The sequence below is a fragment of the Lacerta agilis genome, chromosome 3 (assembly GCF_009819535.1).
Source record: "Lacerta agilis isolate rLacAgi1 chromosome 3, rLacAgi1.pri, whole genome shotgun sequence".
NCBI classification, from domain to species: domain Eukaryota; kingdom Metazoa; phylum Chordata; class Lepidosauria; order Squamata; family Lacertidae; genus Lacerta; species Lacerta agilis.
Genome location: NC_046314.1, coordinates 36,466,474 through 36,486,578, shown reverse-complemented (window position 1 = coordinate 36,486,578; position 20,105 = coordinate 36,466,474). Strand labels below are relative to the sequence as shown.

The 20,105-nt window shown below is 40.7% G+C and overlaps 1 protein-coding gene and 1 pseudogene across 3 annotated transcripts in view; one reads left to right on the top strand and one right to left on the bottom strand.

Annotated features, from left to right (window-relative positions):
- SENP6 (SUMO specific peptidase 6) overlaps positions 1-19,890 on the bottom strand; it is a 48,222-nt gene extending 28,332 nt beyond the window's left edge. The window contains exons 1-6 of one of the 3 annotated variants that reach the window (XM_033143264.1): positions 19,607-19,890; positions 10,507-10,600; positions 8,464-8,527; positions 7,724-7,863; positions 7,167-7,268; positions 4,347-4,367 (exon numbers count right to left, since the gene is read on the bottom strand). In XM_033143264.1, the coding sequence (XP_032999155.1) occupies positions 4,347-4,367; positions 7,167-7,268; positions 7,724-7,863; positions 8,464-8,527; positions 10,507-10,600; positions 19,607-19,694 (509 nt within the window). In that variant the 5' untranslated portion in view covers positions 19,695-19,890. Of the gene's footprint in view, positions 1-4,346; positions 4,368-7,166; positions 7,269-7,723; positions 7,864-8,463; positions 8,528-9,820; positions 9,853-10,506; positions 10,601-19,606 lie in introns of those variants that run through there. The other 2 variants (XM_033143266.1, XM_033143265.1) reach the window with 2 other exon arrangements.
- On the top strand, positions 627-2,522 carry LOC117043525 (annotated as a pseudogene).
- Positions 19,891-20,105: the final 215 nt, after the last annotated feature.

The window sequence follows — 20,105 nt, the reverse complement described above, 5'->3', positions numbered from 1 at the left end:
CAACTCAGTGGAGCTCCGGGACTCGGAGGCTCCAGAGTTCAACTAAAAACAAAGCAGAGCCGCCCACTCCCCCCCCCCCAGCCAAACACCCACCGATTGCCATCGCTGCCGTAGCAACTGCCAAGGGAAAAAAGGTAGGAGGGGACTGGGAGAGACAGGGAGGCCATGAGGAAGTGTGCACAGCCTGGCCTAGTCTCAGCCCCGAATTGACCTCCCTGGCATTCGGTGCAAAAAGAGCAGGCCGGTGCCCAACTGGGAAATGCATGCCAGGGTTCACCCAGGAAAGCCAAGGCACGGCGCAGACCTACACTTGCTGGCATGTGGCTGCTGCTGACTGCCAGAGACGGGCACAACGAGGATCCTAAGACTAGGATTTTTTTTAAAAAAAATATCCCCTTTTTAAAATAAATAAATAAAATTTTATGAAGAATTGTAAGGGCGGCACCCACGAAGGAGGCCTGAGCCATCAGAGGCCACTTCCAGGGACTGCCGTCTTAGCCATGATGCAGGGACCCTCACCAATACCCCTTTAAACTACATATACAAGTCTCCTTTTCAACAATATCACTACAGGCTGCCTGCCCTATAATCCTCCGCGGCGGCAGAAGAAGCCTCTTTTCCGCCCAGGCTGCTTGGCTCAAGATGGCGGTGCAGATCTCCAAGAAGCAAAAGTTTGTGGCTGATGGTATCTTCAAAGCTGAACTGAATGAATTCTTGACTCGGGAGCTGGCTGAAGATGGCTACTCTGGCATGGAGGTCAGTTACCCCAACCAGGACAGAAATCATCATCCTTGCAACCAGAATTCAGAATGTTCTGGGCAAGAAAGGGCGCCGTATTTGTGACCTGACTGCTGTTGTCCAGAAGCGGTTTGGCTTTCCTGAGGGAAGTGCTGAGCTGTACACTGAGAAGGTGGCCACGAGAGGGTTGTGCACTATTGCTCAAGCAGAGTTGCTGCGTTACAAGCTTCTGGGGGGCCTTGACGTCCTTAGGGCGTGTTACGGTGTCCTCCGCTTCATCATGGAGAGTGGAGCCAAGGGCTGTGAAGTGGTGGTGCTGGGAAAGCTCCATGGCCAGCGAGCCAAGTCCAGGAAATTCGTGGATGGCCTGATGATCCACAGTGGAGACCCCGTCAACTACAGTGGTACCTCGAGTTACGAACGCTTCAGGTTACTTATCTTCGGGGTTACAAACCATTTTAACCCGGAAGTGAGTTCTCCGAGCTCTCGGAGGCCTTGCCGCTGCCCGGAGCAAAGCCCGGACATCCATGGGGCCTGCGGAGGCCTCTGCAATTGGCCTCCAGCCGCGGAAGCTCTCGGAGGCCTCTGCGAATGCCGGGAGCCAGGCCCTGACATCCACGGGGCCTGTGGAGGCTCCACGACTGGGCTCCAGCCACGGGAGGCCTCTGCAAATGCCGGGAGCCAAGCGCCAACATCGCAGGGCCTATGGAGGCTCCGCAACCGGCCTCCAGCTGTGGAGGCTCTCCTAGGCTTCTGCAAATGCCGGGAGCCAAGCCCCAACATTAGCAGGAGAGAAGTCACCGATTGTGATTGTGGAAGAGGACCCTGAGCCCCCATCCAAACAATTACTATCATCAGTGCAGGTAAGGGGAAAATATCACATTTTCATTTTGTAACTGTTTTATTGATTTCATTTTATGAATCAATGGCATCGTTAGATAGTAAAATTCATGTAAATTTGCTGTTTTAGGGGTCACTTTTCATTGTCTGGTTCCTGTTGAGTGTGTTTCGTTTGTTAATTGAGTCCCTCGCTGCTAATCAGAGGCTTCCTGTTGAGTCTGTCAGCTGGAGGTTTTGTTTTTGCTATTTTTTGTGTTTTGGTTTGTGTGGCTTTTTTGGTTTTTTGACTGTGACTTGTTCTTCATTTTATGGGACTGACTTGTGACTTGCTTTTGTGACTGTGTGGAACCCAGTTCAGCTACTGGTTGATTGTGTGACTGCAGAAATGGATAAATTCCCCCATCCAAACTGCCTATCATCAGTGCACATAAGGAAAAAAAATGTTTTTTTTTCCATCTAAAATACTGTCTTATCTATTTTTTAGTACAGTACATTGATTATTGCCTTCATTTTATGGATAAATGGTCCCGTTAGACAGTAAAATTCGTGTTAAATTGCTGTTTTAGGGGGTGTTTTTCATCGTCTGGAACGGATCAATCCACTTTCCATTACTTTCAATGGGGAAAGTTCGCTTCAGGTTAAGAACACTTCAGGTTAAGAACAGACTTCCGGAACCAATTAAGTACTTAACCTGAGGTACCACTGTACTATGTCGACACAGCTGTCCGCCACGTCCTCCTCAGGTAGGATGTGCCAGGCATTAAAGTGAAAATCATGCTTCCCTGGGACCCAAGCGGGAAGACTGGCCCCAAGAAGCCCTTGCCAGACCACGTCAGAATTGTGGAGCCCAAGGAGGAGATCTTGCCCACCACCCCCATCTTGGAGCAGAAGGGCACAAAGTCAGAACAGCCCCCCATGACGCAGCCCATCCGCACGGCATAAAGGGTTTAAAAGCATCTGGAACAAAGAGTTTGGTATATTGTACAAATATCTCTTTAATAAAATTGGGGGGGACAATATCACTACAGTATTACTCATTTTCTATTCACTTTTCTTTTCTTCCCCCTTTTTATCTCTTTTTTTAACCGCCCTCTCATTTTTAACACATATCCACACGTATAAAAGCAAGACGTTCCCATGTATAAGGAAGTTGCAGTAATGTTCTGTCCTTATTATAAAATGTATAAGATAAATATCCTCAGAATAAAAATCAAAACTGCACTTTTCCTGACAAAAAGAACTTTATAAAGAAAATTTATAAAGAAAAAATGCTATTTTTCTCCACTATACTCCCTTCCTACATAAGTGAAAAAGCAAATAAAACATGTACTTTTGTGTAACAGAGTAATATTGTATATATTTGTTTCATATACTGCTTTAAATAAATCTAAAGCAGAAAACACAATGTTGCAAATCAGTTCTGCTTATAATCCAACTACACACACACACTCCACTTATATAAATTATGTAAAGAAACAACTTGCAGAATGGCTCCAATGGTTTCTTGCACCAACACACTATCTCACCTCCACCTCTAGGATGCTAGTGTAAAGGCTCCACTGCACCAACCAAGGAACTTCTGCTCACATACTAAAATGCTTCTTCTTTCTAAATCCTATCAAGGTTGAAACATCTGTGAATGTGAAATTCCCATAGTAGAAAGAGAACTGCCTAAATAACTACAGAAAAGGCCCAGCTCATGGTCTCACAGAATGGCCTATCTCCTATCAGGAGATCTAAAGAAAGGACTCCCCTTGTTGATATTAACTGAAACGAAGGGTGGCATGGCAAGACATTATCCCTTACATAGTGGGACCCATGCAGTTTCTGGCTTTAAAAATGAACAGTGAATGATTGTAAAAGACAAAAATATATACCTAAAAAGTGACTGCAACCCTTTCTGTACCCACCCTGATGATCTACACAAGTCAAGTGCTGAATAGAGTAGCAGTCCAGGATGATATAGGACAAAACTTGAGCCCTCTGAATCATTCAGCCAAGTCTCTAATGCAGGTCTGGTTAGCTGCCACTTCTATAATGTATGGAAGACACATTTTTTTTTACTGGCAGACAGTTTTGCATTTACCAGCAATAATGCCATTCTGGTGGCCCCAATAATAATAATCAAAAGCATGGGTGTGGGCTTGGAGCTAGATCACAAGGATGTAAGATGTCCCAAGTTCCCTTACCTTCCTTCTAATGCCATACCTTCTCTTGCTCCAAACCTCCTGCATGTTTGCCCTGGTCAATGTTCTCTTCTGTCCAATCTCAATGTAGACACATTTCCCCTTCTCCATCCACCACAACCAGCAAGCAAGATCTTGCATTTAAGATATTGCTACCCGTTTTGCTACACCGGAATTTCTGTTTAAATTAGCATGTCACATAACACTGTTTTCTTGACTAACAGTGCAATCCTAACAAAGTCTTCACAAAGTCCTATTTAATTCAATGGTGTTACTTCCAGTTAAGTGGAACTTGGGTTGCAGCCTTAATGCCTGTGCTACGTAGATGGATATATGTAGTACACAAAGATGTATGCATACATGTATCACAGGTATTTAGTTAAGAAAACACACCAATTTATACAAACAAACAAAATCATTACAGCTAAATGTGTGGTAACACACCAATTGTTATTCTAGCAAAATAGTTTTTTCCCATCAATGTTGACCATTAAGCTTGCTAGTGGGGATTTAGCTATCAGACACAACTCCATTATTTCCACCACATTTTTATTACCATGCTCATGTCACCATTGAGCTTACCTTTCCTTTCGATCCAGATTGCTTAAAATATGAAAGAGAAAAATATAATAAGATACAAAGCCCTTAATTTGTAGAACATAAGTAGATTTGAAAAAAGAAACCTGTATCTGGATATCCAATATTCAAATTAAATTTGAAGTCTTTGTTTTAAGTAGCACTTGGCATCTAAATTTCCAACAGAAGTGTGACTAGCCCAAGGTCACCCAGCAGCTGCATGTGGAGGAGTGGAGACGCAAACCCGATTACGAGTCTACCACTCTTAACCACTACACCACACCAAACCTCAAGTCACAAAAACAATATATGATGCAAATTTGGGGATTCCATCTCAATTAATTTCAAGATAAGAGTTTCAGTAAGATTAACAAAACTTATCAGGAATATATCATTTGGAAAATAAACGTTTCACTCTGCATGTTTCACTCTGCTTTTCTATGGGTTGAATCCAGGCTTAATCATGCCTAGAGTAGATCTATTTAAACCAATGTAATTTAAGTTAGCCATGACTAACAAGTCATAGACCAAGTTAGATTCCAATCCTAAGTAAAGAACATGTCATGGGAAAACATACTGAACGTTTTGATGGTAAGCACTATGCATATGGCAAATAAGTCATGGACATATCCCAAGTTGCCTGGGAGCACTTGTTATAGTACACAGGTGAAACTAAGTAACTAGTGGACTATCCTTGCCTAAGAAGTTTGGGGATCTTACACCATTTATTTTGAAGACTCACTCAACTGTATTTTGGTAGGATACAGTAACAATTTCCCCTCAGTATACAAACAGAATACTGTGGTGCAAATGACAGTATTGTCCCCTCACCACCCGCTTACCCATGGCTCACTCTGGGAAAATCTGTTAAGATAGAGAGTAGTCACCTAAATTCTAAACTACTGTATTTACAAACTTAATGTCTGATTGCATTATTTACATGGTATAAGCATGGAATGGGGGGGGGGGGTAACACTAGGGCTGTTAACTTTATTTTACAGTTTCTAAATGTGTGTGTGTGTATGTGTATATATATATATGTGTGTGTGTATGTGTATGTGTATATGTGTGTGTGTGTGTGTGTGTGTGTGTGTGTGTGTAGAGGAGGGAAGATTGTATTACTTCAGCTCCATCCTCCACATAAAGTTTGGGAGCTTCTGTCTCACCAAAAAAACCTCATCAATGTAAAGCAAAACTCAAAATTATTTCCCTCAAAGTCCAAACTTTGATTCCTTAAGAAACACACTATTAAAACACATGGTGCAGTAGGAAGACTGCACAATCAACCAGACTTTAACTAAGAAACATTTTTTTTTATTTATCAAATTTCCATGCTGCTGCTGCCCCCCTGCCTGCCCACCCCCCAATCTGAGGTTCACAGGGTGGTTTACAGATCAGACTTTAGATTAAGGTGTGGTTAACAAGTTCAGGACCTGGCATGTTATCATACAATGTCCAAATTTGTGAGTCAATCAGGGTAAGGAAAGGTATAGATGAAAAGCCTACACCAGAGACACAGTAGGCAGACTGTGCTCAGTGGACCTCCAGTGTTCAAAACATCTCTTCTTCTGGATTGTTGAATGAATCTAAATACTGTAAGCTGGTGAACACTCAAAGCTTCAACAATGGAGAGTTCCATGTATGAGTTGACCCATAATAATACAAGTAGGATAGAAGTAAGTTAAAGGTGACAGACAAGTGGTGATTTTATTCCCCAGTGAAGCTTCATTGCGGCTGCCTTAGAAGTACAACTCATTGGGCACCATGCAATTATACTACATACCACTTACTTGGTCTACAAAAGAACCTAATTCACTTACATCTCTATCTTAGCCCCTAACCAGATAAGGAACAAAATATTCTAGAACCTCTTAGACTGGTTGCAATACATACAGTTTAAAGTCTCAGATAAGCAGTGACTTTTGTGCTGTTGCAGCACATGATGAACCCATTATGGCAACACTACCCTTTTTCAAAGTTTCCACATTTTTGTAAGGTCTGTAATATTTTCTGAGAGATCCTTTTTCTCATCAAGCAGAGTTTCACAATTCTACATCCAATCTGTTTTTTCTGTGTGCATTTAATGCAAGTCTTTAGCTGTTCTATACTCTTGGATTTGGATAAGGGAAAAACAAGATGAAGCTCTGGGTTAGAAAACCAGCCAATCTGGAAGGAGGAATCAGCACAATTATACTACCATTGGGGCTCCTCCTGTCCTCAACACTCACTGTGGAAGCACAGGTGGGATATTTGACTAGGAGTGCCTTTTATCAACTTCAGTTGATATGCCAGCTATAATCTTAGTTAGAGATATCAGGCCCTGCCTCAAAGCCATGCCTTAGGTGAGACTACTGTAATGCAATCAACAAGGGCACCTTTGAAGACTGTTTGGAAGCTTCAACTGGTGCAGAATACTGCTGCCCTATAAGTGGGTGCAAGATTAACAGATTTGGCACCGATTCTGTACCAGCTGCACTGGTTATCAGTTTCTGAGCCCAAATCAAAATGCTGGTTTTGGTTTTAAAGCCCTAAATTATTCAGGAAAATTATTTGAAGGACCACCTTCACCTATATGAACTTGCCTGGGCACTGAGACCTGCCTCAGAGGCACTACTCATGTACCCACCTGTTAGGACAATTTGGTTGGTTGGTGCTATAGACAAGGCCTTTTCTATGGTGGTTCCAGGTTGTGAAACTCTTTCCTCACAGGGGTGTGCATGGTCCCGACCAACACTACTCAGTTCTAAGCAGATATTTAAAGAAAGACCCACAGCGTACACAGCTGTTTTTTAACAAAAGAAATTAAATATGTCCATAAAGTCTTACCTTTGTGCTGCTGTTTTTACTAAAGATGTCTGTGCATGAGCATGGTGACAGCGTCTAGCTTGTGCTACTGTTGCGGAGCAAGGAATATTTTGAACATTTTCACTGCAAACAAAAAAAAAACAGGTAAGAAAAAATGTTAGAATTCACACCATGGAAAGAATTATAACTCTGCTTAGAGAAACCTCTCCATTACTTCATTTTCTAAGTGATACCTGAATCAGCACTTTCACTATGTTACCTAATCATAGTTACACTGACACTTCTGATTAGCCAGCTGCAGCAAGAAATGATGAGTTATTTGCAACTAGTGGGTACAATCCTTCTCCTCCATAGAGCATCATAGTCCATCATAATCAAGATCCCAGATCTTAGTCCACAACAACATTTGGATACTGTATTATAAATAAAGCATCTAAATCTATTTTCCAAAGGTATTAGCAAAGTGCAAATGTAACAAACTTAAGGTCCCTTCACAAGCAGCATTCTCACAATCACCATTTCCCCCAGAAACAAGCCGTTTTACTAAATAATTTTTAGTATATTAGGAATCACCATACCTTAATTTCTTGCTGCTTCCCAACATGTTGAGTTCAATTGGGGTTACTCTTAAAACACCAGGTTCAATTTTGCTTCGTCTAGCATATGTTCTCATAGAATCACCTCTGGCACCAATATTTCCTGAGTGAAATCGCAGCACCTGAAACAATTAGCAAAAAGCTAAATCTACAAAGCAGCAGCTCTCAGATGGAGACTGAATTACATTTTTATTAATCTTTCAAATACTAAGATATTCTCAATCCTCCAAACACCTACAGCCAACACAAGAGTCCTTTTGGACCTGAAAGAGGACAAAACAGGGGATGGGGACGGGGTTGTGCGCACTCTGCCAACACACTTGGGGGCCAGGAACAGAACTCCCACACAAACAGTTGCCACCTGTGATAATAATACAAATGAAACTGGTTGTCAGATGAATTATGTTGCAATACTATTTACTGTATTCCTTTGCAGGAAAACAATCATGATTGTTTATTGTTTTTACACACACACCACAAGAAGCCAAAAGTTCACTTTGCCAAAGCTCCAAAGCTGCAAGGCCATATAGTAAGATGCTGATAAAAGTTTAAGAAAGCGTGTGTGTGCTCTTTTTTTAGCGGTATACACACTGCATGGGTGTGTAGCAGTCACCTCCCCATATTAGAACTTTTTTTTTTTTAAGTGACATACTGAAATGTTTTACTCAATGTGAAATATAAAATATGCATTTTCATGTACATTATATTTGATAAATACTCACTTTTTCCCCACCAGTGGGACTGCAGCTTCCATCACTCTCCTCCACACTCAGCAGACTGGCTTCACTTAACAGGCAAAGAACAGGAAACAAAATATGTTTATTGTAATTCAATAATAGCAAACAGGGTTTCAACAACTACTGCAAAAAGGTCCAAGTAATGTTTTCTCAATCTGTTAAACAATCACGTGGTTTACACTTTCCTCTAAAATATTTTGGTGATAGTTTGCCTCAAAATAAAGTGTATACAAAAGATGAGGAAATACAATGTTGGTAATAGTATTACAAACCTGGTAATATGTAGAATTACTTTAGCAGATGGCTTCACAGTACCTCTTTTGTATGGATTTTATAGACATTGTTCTAAGCAAATACAGAATTTGAGATCTAGACCTGAAACTAATTTTGTAACCAGAACAATTTAGCAGTAAATCTAAATATGATTCTCTTCAGAATGCTCAGAAATAAATGTTTAGCTGTTAACTATTTGTGTGTACTTCAAAGTATTTCACACTGAAGGTTGTGCTTCTGTTTTTGGAATATACAGTGAATATTTTGGGGGGGGGGTAACAACATGCTGATCTCATCCTACTAAGTCAGTTCTTACATTCTTAGAAAAAGGTTCAATCGTTATCTCAACAGAAACTGGGTTTCAACATCCAGTTGATACAACCACTTGGGCCTAGAACATCCACTGTTCCTAAACTTTGATACTAAATAATTATCTGCATCTATGCTATGATTTAGGTTCCTTTCTTTTCTAAATAATTGCAGTAATAAAAGGATGGTGGAAATGAGGCACTAGAACCTGGGCAAGAGCAAACACAAACATAAGAAGTCTGCAAGAAAGTTACTGAAAATAAAAACACAAAATTCTTTTTGTTAATTAGCAGCACAGTGCACAAATAAGTAATATTATTCTGGAACTGAAGCACCCAAAATGAGTACCAACTGTGGTATATTAGAAGGGGATGTCACGACTGCTTCAAACATGACCTTTTTTTTTTTTAGGAATACTCCTAATATAAGAAAAATGTGTACACAATCACTTGAGATGTACACATGCACACGTCAGTAAGTCATTGTGTACACTGGCCTATACACAAAATGCCAAACTTCTTAAGTATAAATGTCTTCCTATTTACAGGATTATCTCTCTGAGGAAAGTGTCATATGGTATAGAACACACTTGACTTTGAGGTTTGTGAGAAAAAGAATCACCTGTCCTTTGCGTGGGATCCAGCTATCTGTTGTTATGTTTCACTTGTCACTTTTTCAACCTGGTATTGTATTAGTATTTTTAAACGCTCATGAGACAAAATCCAATTATATTGTTAACAAAAATAATTAGCTAGCTTACCAGTAGTTGTTCCATAACTCTTCTCCACCAGTCTATTAAGCAAGGAGGCTGAATGTCAGTCAGTCTACCACTCATCCCCAATCAGTAAAATTCAAAAAACGATGTACTCCCATAAATATATAGTGTTGTAGGAGATAAGTGAATGGAAGAATTTGTTGTCTACAAACTTTCCAAGTCTGGATTTTTGTAAGACTCAAAACTAAGAAATTTGCAAGGCAGTAGTCTTCAGTTTAGGTAAATAGGACAGGGTAGGGTGGGAAGCCATCTCAAGAGACACTATGCATGTAATGAAGTTTCTATATGACCTGCAAGTTTTTTTATTCTAGAAGAAGTGCCAACAAAATATTGAATTCTTTTGCTATTTAAAACATTTCAAAAGTTCCTGACTCAGTTGTTTTAACCTGAGCTAGGTAGGCTCCATAACTGCACTAATTCCCCTAGATTCTAGTTATTAAAGATTAAAAATAAGAAACCTACTATTTGCTTCTGGAATAATCCATAACATCTTTAGGCAATAACTAGCCTGAGAAAAACCTTACATGAATGTGACCCTCCTGTGGGTATGAATTAGTGACAATCTATAACACTTCCGCTTTAGAGAATTAGAATTGGAGGGGTGCTCAGTTTTCTAATTACTGTAACGTTCCACATTTTACTTCCAGTAGCCTAGATTAAGATATCCTTACTCTTTTTCTGCATCTTCTTCACTTTCATTTGAACAATTAAAGCCCCAGGTATTTTTGAAACCTCCATCTCGCTTGGACTGTGATGTATCCAAAGCTGAAAGAAAAATAAGTTAAAATCAGTTCAAGTTCCAAGCAACACATAAGAAAGGAAAAATTACAGCTAACCATTCCACTATTTAGCTGACAGATCACAAGACAATACTTTAAACACTATTTTACTTTTCTATTTATCAGCCTTGGAACATCTGAAACAACCACTTAAGGAAGGTGCAGAACAGTAAAAACATATTTTCCCAGTTTTCCAATCATCTTCTAATCTAATTTACCCACTTTTCTTTCCTCATCATTTTTAAAATTATTAATACATCAAACTTATTTACTTATATTTTCTTCTCTACCTCGGCCTCAATATACTTCTGAACTTTTCTATTTTCATTAACCAATTTTAATTTTTCTAGCAATATTTTTTAAAAAAGAACTACCTCCTTTTTTCTACCCCCTTCCCTCCCTCTGGCCTCAAAAATTTTGGCCAATAATTTTTTAACATTTTCCGTTGCCGCAGTGTCCATATCCATTTATCGAAACCATATAAATTTGTCCATATCCATTTGTCAAAACCATATAAAAAAGAAATTCCATAAAATATATCCCCCCTTATTACCCTACTCCAACCCTTTCAAAGGCCCCGACCGAAGAGTCCAAACTTGCTGGCTTCTGTTCCTGTCCGTTCTCTTGCAGCATTGTGGCATTCTCATGGTAAAGTGGCAAAACGCTGAATGATTGTTCTTCTCTATCTTCCTTCTGGACAATGACTTTCCCATTATCAAATCCTTTTTGCATGCAAATTCCATTTGATTTTCCCCCTTGGATCTTCTCTTGTTCCTTTTGCACTTGTGTTGTATCCTCCAAACTGTCGCTTTTAGTATCTTTTCTGTAAAGTCAAATTCAGTCTTTCCACCCTCTGTCCCATGCATTCGATTTTCCCAGTTATCTGTTGCAAGAGTTCCAAAGTCTGTTTCTGAAATTCTACCGACCATTTTCCCTTAGCCATCTTCAAGGTCGCAAAACAACTTCCCAGTCAAAACAATTCAATTCATTGCTGCGTACGGCGCCATTTTTGCTTTGTTCTTTGCCAATCCTTTTGAGACCCCCAGAAAGAAGGGGTATAAATTTCCAAAGTCAATTCCAATCCAAATAAACCTCAAATCCAGCTCCCCTTTTACAGGAGAAACAGTTTCAGAAGACTTCTTTGTTTCAAAACTTTGACAGCAGCCTCGGTTACAGTGTAGCACTGTCTCTTTCTGTATCAACTGTCAGGGACCGGCCTCCGTTTTTAGAGACCCTTCCAAAACCTGATTTTAAAAGGCCTTTTTTTTTTAAATGGTACTTACAAAGTCCGAATAGGTTCCTAATCTTGGAGAAATTGAGCGCTCTAACTGCCAGCAGCCGCTACTTCTCACTGCGATGGTAGTGGTTGATTCCACAGTGCCCTAGCCTTCAACCCCGCTCGCTCACGGCAGCCCTTACTAGGGCTTACCGGAGTGTAGGGGAGGCTTTCTGGGCACCCGCTGGATCCACACCTCCAGGACACCCCTCCTTTGCCTGTTTGGGGGCATAGGTTTGATTGCCTCTCAAAATATTCTCACCAAATTCAACATGAGGATTCATGAGATGGGGATAGAAGTCTCTGTCGGGAACCATTTTGAATCAAAATGGTGGACAAAAAATGTGACTTCGGTGTAATTTCACCCATTTTTGGGCACGATGGGTCCAAACTCACAAATTATACTATCCATTTAAAAATCACAATATCTTTTTGGTTTCTAAAAATTTATGGGCAGCACTGGGCACTCCACATTAGTTGGGACTATATGGGGCATCCAAAAACCTTCCAAAAGAATATTCACTCTACGTATTTCTATCTGTGATACCATTGTCTTTTACAATATCAGGGTTAATTAATATATCTTATAATTCTTGCAATTTACCACAAAAGTAGTGTTTCAAATACATTACAGTGCTATTTCAGATTTTGAAATTAAATTCATATGACTCTCACTACAGATAAAATTCATTCTCATGCCCAATTAGATTCATTCATGAAGTACTCTTAAAAATCTATACAACAGCAAAATCCAACATTTCCTCGAACACGTCTTTTTCCTGGGGACTCATACAAATCAAAGTCTCCAAGTATTTTGTACAATTTGTACTTTTAGCTTAATAAAGTTGCTCACTGCAACCATGGCAAATTAGGCTGGATACATATGATAATTTTACAAGATTCTGAAGCACTCTTGCATAGCTATTATTACCCATAATATACATAATCATTTTTGTATCCTGCTGTGGTCTCTGTTCAACCAGGTTTTCAGGTTTCTGTAGCACTTTAAACAGTATCTGAAAGGAAAAAAACTGGCTCCCAACAACTACTGCAACAGATGCACATACAGCTGTTGCTTAATAGTTAAAAGAAATGTTTAGTAGGCAAAATACATATACATGTCCACTTATGATTCCATTTCAAGAGAAAAATAATAACAAAAGGATACCTCCTTCTACAGTGTCATATCACATTGCTGGTTCAGGACTACTGCCATGGTAATAGTAATTGAGAGGAAGCTCTCACTGTTCTATATAATAACTGAATGTACACCACCTTAGCATGCATACCACCTTAGTAATGCAGAGAGAGAAAATGCAACTGTTTTAGAATATGAATTAGCATCATGTTCCTCAATTACTGCTGAGAACTAAATGTACTCTGTATTGCATTGCACTTATGCAGGTAAATCATCTGATGATCATTATCTGAATTAAATGTGAGGATTCAGAATGCTTAGCTACTCAGGAAATAAAGTAATTCACAATCCAGCTTCTATGAAGAAACAGTATTGAGTCAGTCTGGCTGTGATTTAAACTGAATACAGGAGCAAGCACAGGTCAGTGTAGAGGTATGTGATAAACAAAAACTACCGTAAAACACAAAGCTCAGAGGAAAGATTGTTTCAGAAAAAAAGAGAAACATGAAGAAAAGTGGCTGATTTCCCTCAAGGGTAATCTGCTGCGTGTACAGGTGTCATGTGGGGTCAGATCCAAAAGTGAGCAGTTTCTAGCGCTGCAGAATTGCATTGTTCCTGTTCTGAGACACTACTATGGATAGACAAATATGTCAATTTCAATCGGTTTCTCATTTTTACCATCTTAAACTCAGCTCTCCAGATCAGATTCAGATTTTTCTGCAGAAAGATCCTCATGAAAATTTAACAGCATTTTAATGTATGTTTTTCCTAATACAGTGGTAGCTTGGTTTAGGAACTTACCGTATATACTCGTGTATAAGCTGACTTTTTCAGCACATTTTTTAATGCTGAAAAAGCCCCCCTTGGTTTATACTTGAGTGAGGGTCCCCGGCAGAGGCTGTTGTCTCCGCCGCTGCCGCCACCAACCTCTGCCTCTCAGCAGCACCCTAGGTAGGCTTATACTCGAGTCAACAAGTTTTCCCAGTTTTTGTGGTAAAATTAGGTGCCTTGGCTTATATTCGGGTCAGCTTATACTCGAGTATATACGGCAATCCGTTCTGGAAGTCCGTTCTTAAACCAAGGCGCGCTTTCCCTAATGAGGCCTCCCACTGTTGGTGCCCTTCCACCATTCGGATTCCATTCTTAGACTGAGGTAAAGTTTTCAAACCGGGATACTATTTCTGGTTTTGAGGAGTTTGTAAACCAAATTGTTCTTAAACCGGACTGTTCTTAAACCGAGGTACCACTGTACATATACATGTACCAGTATACTTATTTTGTATGCAATTTTGCCTAATGTACACATTGTTGAAGCATTTTCCCTAATTTAATGCAGCATGTTATTTAACTAATGTAGGCATTTATATGAACACTTTACCACCCTAATATATGAATTTTGGTACATATTGCTTGGCTTGCAAACTGCACTGCCAAATTCAGAGAAGTGCACATTTCCAACGATGGCTTTGTTTTTGTTTGCTTATTATTTCAGAAAGTGCAAATTAGATAGATTCATCTTCAAATATAAGCTGATTCAAATCCCCCCCACCCATAGACACCTTTCCCAAGCAAGACCTAATAAAACTGCAGGAAGTAGAAACATGAGATTGAATGATGAGTCAATGCAGAAACATGGGACAGAAGGGGGGAGGTGCTCTTTCAGATAAGCTGGCCCTGAGTATACAGTACTAGAACACACAGTATCCTAAAGTAAAAGATTTCACTACTGAGAAAAGAGACTTTGCAGGAAAATGCTTATAATTTGGGGGAGGGAGAGGACACTCCCTCATATTTAACTCCTAGTCATGCTTCAGCACATCTTATGCAAATTAGAAATTGGCTTCCAACTTGTTCTCTAACTGCTGATGTCCACTACACAAGTGTGGTGTAGTGGTTAAGAGTGGTAGACTCGTAATCCAGGGAACCGGGTTCGTGTCTCCGCTCCTCTACATGCAGCTGCTGGGTGACCTTGGACTAGTCACACTTCTCTGAAGTCCCTCAGCCCCACTCACCTCACAGAGTATTTGTTGTGGGGGAGGAAGGGAAAGGAGAATGTTAGTCGCTTTGAGACTCCTTCAGGTAGTGATAAAGCGGGATATCAAATCCAAACTCCTCTTCTTATTATTATTACTAAACAACACAGAGGGTAGAGGGAACACTGTCAGGCATGTTTTTCCTTAGCTACCCTGCCCGCAGTGGGCTATTTCATTTCTTTGCCATTCAGTGTCCTAGCTGGGATAAAAAATCTGCAGGAGCAGCAAAACTGAAACCAGAGCAAGTGCTAATGTAATCTTTTTATTCATGTAAGTCTGAAATAAATATATCTAAGGGGAAAATATTAGAAATTGTTCTCCTCCTTGGAAGTCTGTCTATAAACAGTTTTTAGTCCAAAGTGTATTAATACTGCCATACAACAAACTGCAGCGAATGCTAATAAAGCCATGGTTTTCAAAGTGGGAGGCAGTTTTCCAAAATGTGAAATGGTTGCTAGGGAAGACATTACCAAGCACAGAGAATAAAAAGTGGGGGTGGGGGATGTGAAATACACACTGCATTTTCTTTTAGATATAAGATCCACTCATCCTACCAACAACAAAAAAATTCCTTTTACATATTATGAAGTACTGTATGATCTCATCCATCATTAAGTTTGTTACCTTCGGCAGACTAGCTTTTCAAAATGTAGTCATGCCCTGTGTTTACCCACAGTGAGCATTCTCTCCAGGCACTAAAGGGGAAAGCACACATCCACTTATCTAGCTCAGAAAATATGTTTTAGATATTGTTAGGTTGGTGGCAAAGGCAGGGAAATAAGGGGGAAATAGTTCCTTCACCTGAACTGCCCTCAGAATGGAAATTATTCATGCCTAGTGACACTATCAGAAGTACAAGGCCATACAAAGTCAGGAGAATAAGACTACCAATGGTTACTAGTCATGATTGCACTGTACTATCTCCATTATCAGAGACAGCATGCTTCTGAAAACATTGATGGGGATCATGAGCAGACGATATGTTCTATTTGTGGTCTTGCCATAGGAATTTGATTAGCCACTGCAGAGAATAGGGTGTGGGCCTAGCAGAGCCTTTGGTCAGATCCAGCAGGCCTTTTTAATGCTTATATAGAGGAGTACTGGGCATCTTCCCCTGCCCCAAAACCACACACCAAATGTAGTCTTTTAGTTTTCCTGATAAGAATTTCAGAAACCCACGTTTCTGAGAGGAAGTAAAAGGGGTGCTTTCAGAGATCATGAGAGTGGGCTCCTAAACTAGCTCCCTGCTCCTGGTGATGCTGACTACAAAGAAGCGAACCTGCTTCAATCTACATAGCCCCATCCTATGTTTCGTTTCTTGGGCATACAGTACCAAATAACATTTGCAACTTGGTTTTATAAATTGATTACATGTAGGGTTTCCCAGAATCCTGTGCCCCATGATCAAAAGTTCCTTACAGACTCAGAAGTGCAGTGATGCTTTAAAGCTACTGAATTTTTGAAATCAACAGAAGTCATTAAATAATGCAAACATTAATAAATAAACAGGAGCAGCTCAATAAAGTAAGATAGGAAATGGATACAGAAATGGTTTCATTTTCACTAGAAGTCATTGCTTGCTTGCTGTGGGAATTATATAAAAATACATTTACTCTATTTAGTTATTCTTTACAAAAAAAAATTACGACAAAATCCTGACAGATGCCCCAAATCCTCATTTTTGCTCATTCCTATTGGAAATGAACACCATTCATGGGAAACAATAGCAAGAAGGGATTAAACATGCCTAACGTTCTTGACACTGGATGGCCCAGCCACTTTGATAGGGGCCATCGCATATCATAGTAGACAGTCAAAATTTGTTCATGCAACTTTGTTCCCATAACATGATTGTGTGCGCTGTTCAATTAAGTCTAAAATGTATTCATAGCCTGAAAAACTGTGCAAGTTGAGACCTATGCCATCTACTAGAAACTATATAGATGTAGAAGCTCAAAATACTGTTAATCGGGCTTAAGAATACCAACATGCCCTTTCTTGTGGAAGAAAACACTAACTACCAGACCAAGCACTTTCTTCATTTGCAACTCCTGCTGTGACCATCTGACATACTGGTAGTTAAATTTTAGCTACTTTCTGTTTAGCTACTTTCAGCACACGACTGAAAATAATCACTATTCCATTTAACTGGAACTGAATGAAAAATAGTGTATAAATGCAATACATAGAAGCCTGTCATACCCCATATATATGATATTACTAATAAAATAAATTTGTAATCTAAATAGTAATCACCTATCATACATTCCAGACTATTGTTTTTGTTGTCATAGTTCTTAACCACCATCACCAATAAGCGCACATCTGCAACATCTGGCTTTCTCTGCATATGTTCCATGCTGGCATACTCTGAACTGTTCTTGGCACTCAGTATCCTTGTTACTGACCCAGTCAAGACTTTAAAAATATTAGTCCAATAAACCTTTCTCTAAGAACTGCAAGTCATGGCTTGATTCTGGTTTGCAAGCCAGAATTATACTCATCACTTCAACCTCTGTTTCCTGATTTAGATATAAGGGGATAGTGTGGTTTAACAAACCCCAGAAAGTTTTGGATTAAGGAATGTGACCAAAGCGAGGAAAGACTCCTGCCACAACACTCAGTCTTAGCCCGATAAGGTGGACCATAGCGATCAGATGGAGAACATTACATCTAAACAGGGACAACATATGTCCGCTTTCAGATTTTCATCTGGAAAGGAAATATCTCACTGAGGAGAAAATCACTGCCCCCACAATATTCCTCACACCTGCCAAGACTCTGCAATACAATGCCCCCATAAGCATACTGCCTGGAATAGGAAACTGGATTACTTTTTTGAGAACCACAACAACAGCCTCATCATCTTGCCAATTTAAGCAGCCGGCCAATGTGTCCAAGCAAACCAATTTGCGAGGAATACAGATGCTGGCTAAACGATGTTTAAGCTTGATTCACAGATACAAGAGTGCAAGCCTGACATATTAAATGGGATTGCAAACGTGTAAACAGCAGTACTGCAACTTACTGTGGCAGGGCAGCAGAAACTAGTCAGTTTCTTTGTCCTGATAATAAATCAGCTTCTGCAGATATTGACAATATTAAATGTAAGCAGCCTTCATTCACTTGGAACACACAACTCTTAACATATAGCAGTAGACTCAATTCACACATGCCACCATTCTTGTGAGTGGCAACTTGAATACAGGCTCCTATGCATGCATGTAAAACTCACTTCTATATTGAACACCCACTAGTGTAGATAGCTGCATTTGTGGATCAAGCTTAAACCTTTTCTTTCAGCTTGCATCAATTGTGCAGTGTCATTTTCTGACACTGCACTGCTACATCGCCCATCCAAAGGACTGTGTCGGAGAGACTCTTTACATTACTTTCTAGCCACTGATCTTGCTCTTTGTAAATTATAATAAATTAGTGGTTCCCTTAACAGATCAATATGAACGAAAGCATATGAACTTGTACTCATAATTCTCCATCCATCTCTCAATTTGAAGCATCAGTACTATTTGATTTATGGAACAAAATACTAAAAATAATATGTCTGACAGGATTATCACATATATTATCTCTCTAATTATGTGATGTATAAATGCATACTACCATTTAAAAATAGGCAGAGGTATAACAGGAGAGGAACTATTCTTTGAAATCTATCTCCCAGATAAAGTATTTTTAGAAGACAGCATGTTGCATTATCACTGTGGGGAAACAGGGTGTAAAGCTATCATGCTTTCACAATTCATTAAACTCTCTGTACCCTAAAGAGAAACAGAACAATATTAGAACGAATTATATGAGTACTTGGCAAACTTTTTGTTGTACTTCATACATTTAGTGCTGCAAAAGCTACCTTTTTACAAATAGGACTAATTAAGTCTAACAACCCTATCGACACTTTGGTAGAAGTAGCACAGTGGGCCCAAACAACACGTATAGGATCATGATATATATAAGTGGTTCCCTTACCTTTCCAAGTGAAGCAGGTATGAAAACAGAGAGAAAGAGAGAGAGAGAAAGAAAAGAGAAACCTTACATGGCAATATTTCCACGTTAGGATTCCCACCAACCCACCTGTTCTTCCTTCCCAGTATATTCAAGATGGCATTTCTAATTTCCTTTAAAATAGAAAATAAGAAGAAGCGGGGGAGGAGAAAAAAAGAGATGAGGTGGAAGGATGGAAAACAGGCCACTGCCCTTAGCAACTGACCACAGCCAACAGCCATACACAAAAGTGTCTGCTTCAATCCGCTTGAGCTTCTCCCTAAACATTCACCTTTGCCAGTCACCCATCGCCACACACACACACACGCTCCCCTTTGAAAGCCATCGAAACTATATGGGAAATACTTCTCCCCCCCCACACACACCCAAACGGGGAGGAAACCTGCAGACCCCCTTCTGAACCTCCAGCCTCTCTCTCTCTCCCTCCACGTCTACTCGGAAGCAAGCGGTGTCCTTAGGCTGCCCACCCTGGGCTCCCCCCCCCTTCCCGGCGCTTGCCATAATACAACAAACCCAACTCACCCTCCAGGAAGAGGCTGTGTCTGGAGCCCCCGACGCTGCTGCTGCGGCCCACTCCTCCTCCGCCCCCGACGCCAGCACCGCCGGCCATCTTCGCTCGGCCAGCCTTTTCCTCACACCATCGCGCCCCCGGGGAGCAGCTGCTGCCTCTCGTGTCCAGGCGCCGGCGCCTCAGAGGCGCAGCCACGGCACTAGGCCTCGTTCCTCCCGCTTCGGCCTGCCTCTTCCGCCGCGGCTGAGGCCCACTCGGCGCACGCTCGGCGACTGGATGCCGGAGAGGGGGGTGGGGGGAGGAGAGAAAGGGACTTCTAATGCCCCTCACCGGCCAACCGCCTATTGCAATGGCGGGCTGTGGGGAGGGGGGGGGGAGAGAGAGAGACAAGACAGACAGACGCCGGTAGACCAGAATCAAAAGCGTCGGCGGCAGCGGCAGTCCCTTTTCCTCTCTGTCTCTCTCCCGCTGCCTCCCCTTATGTTGTGTCCGGCGTCAGCGAAGCTTGCC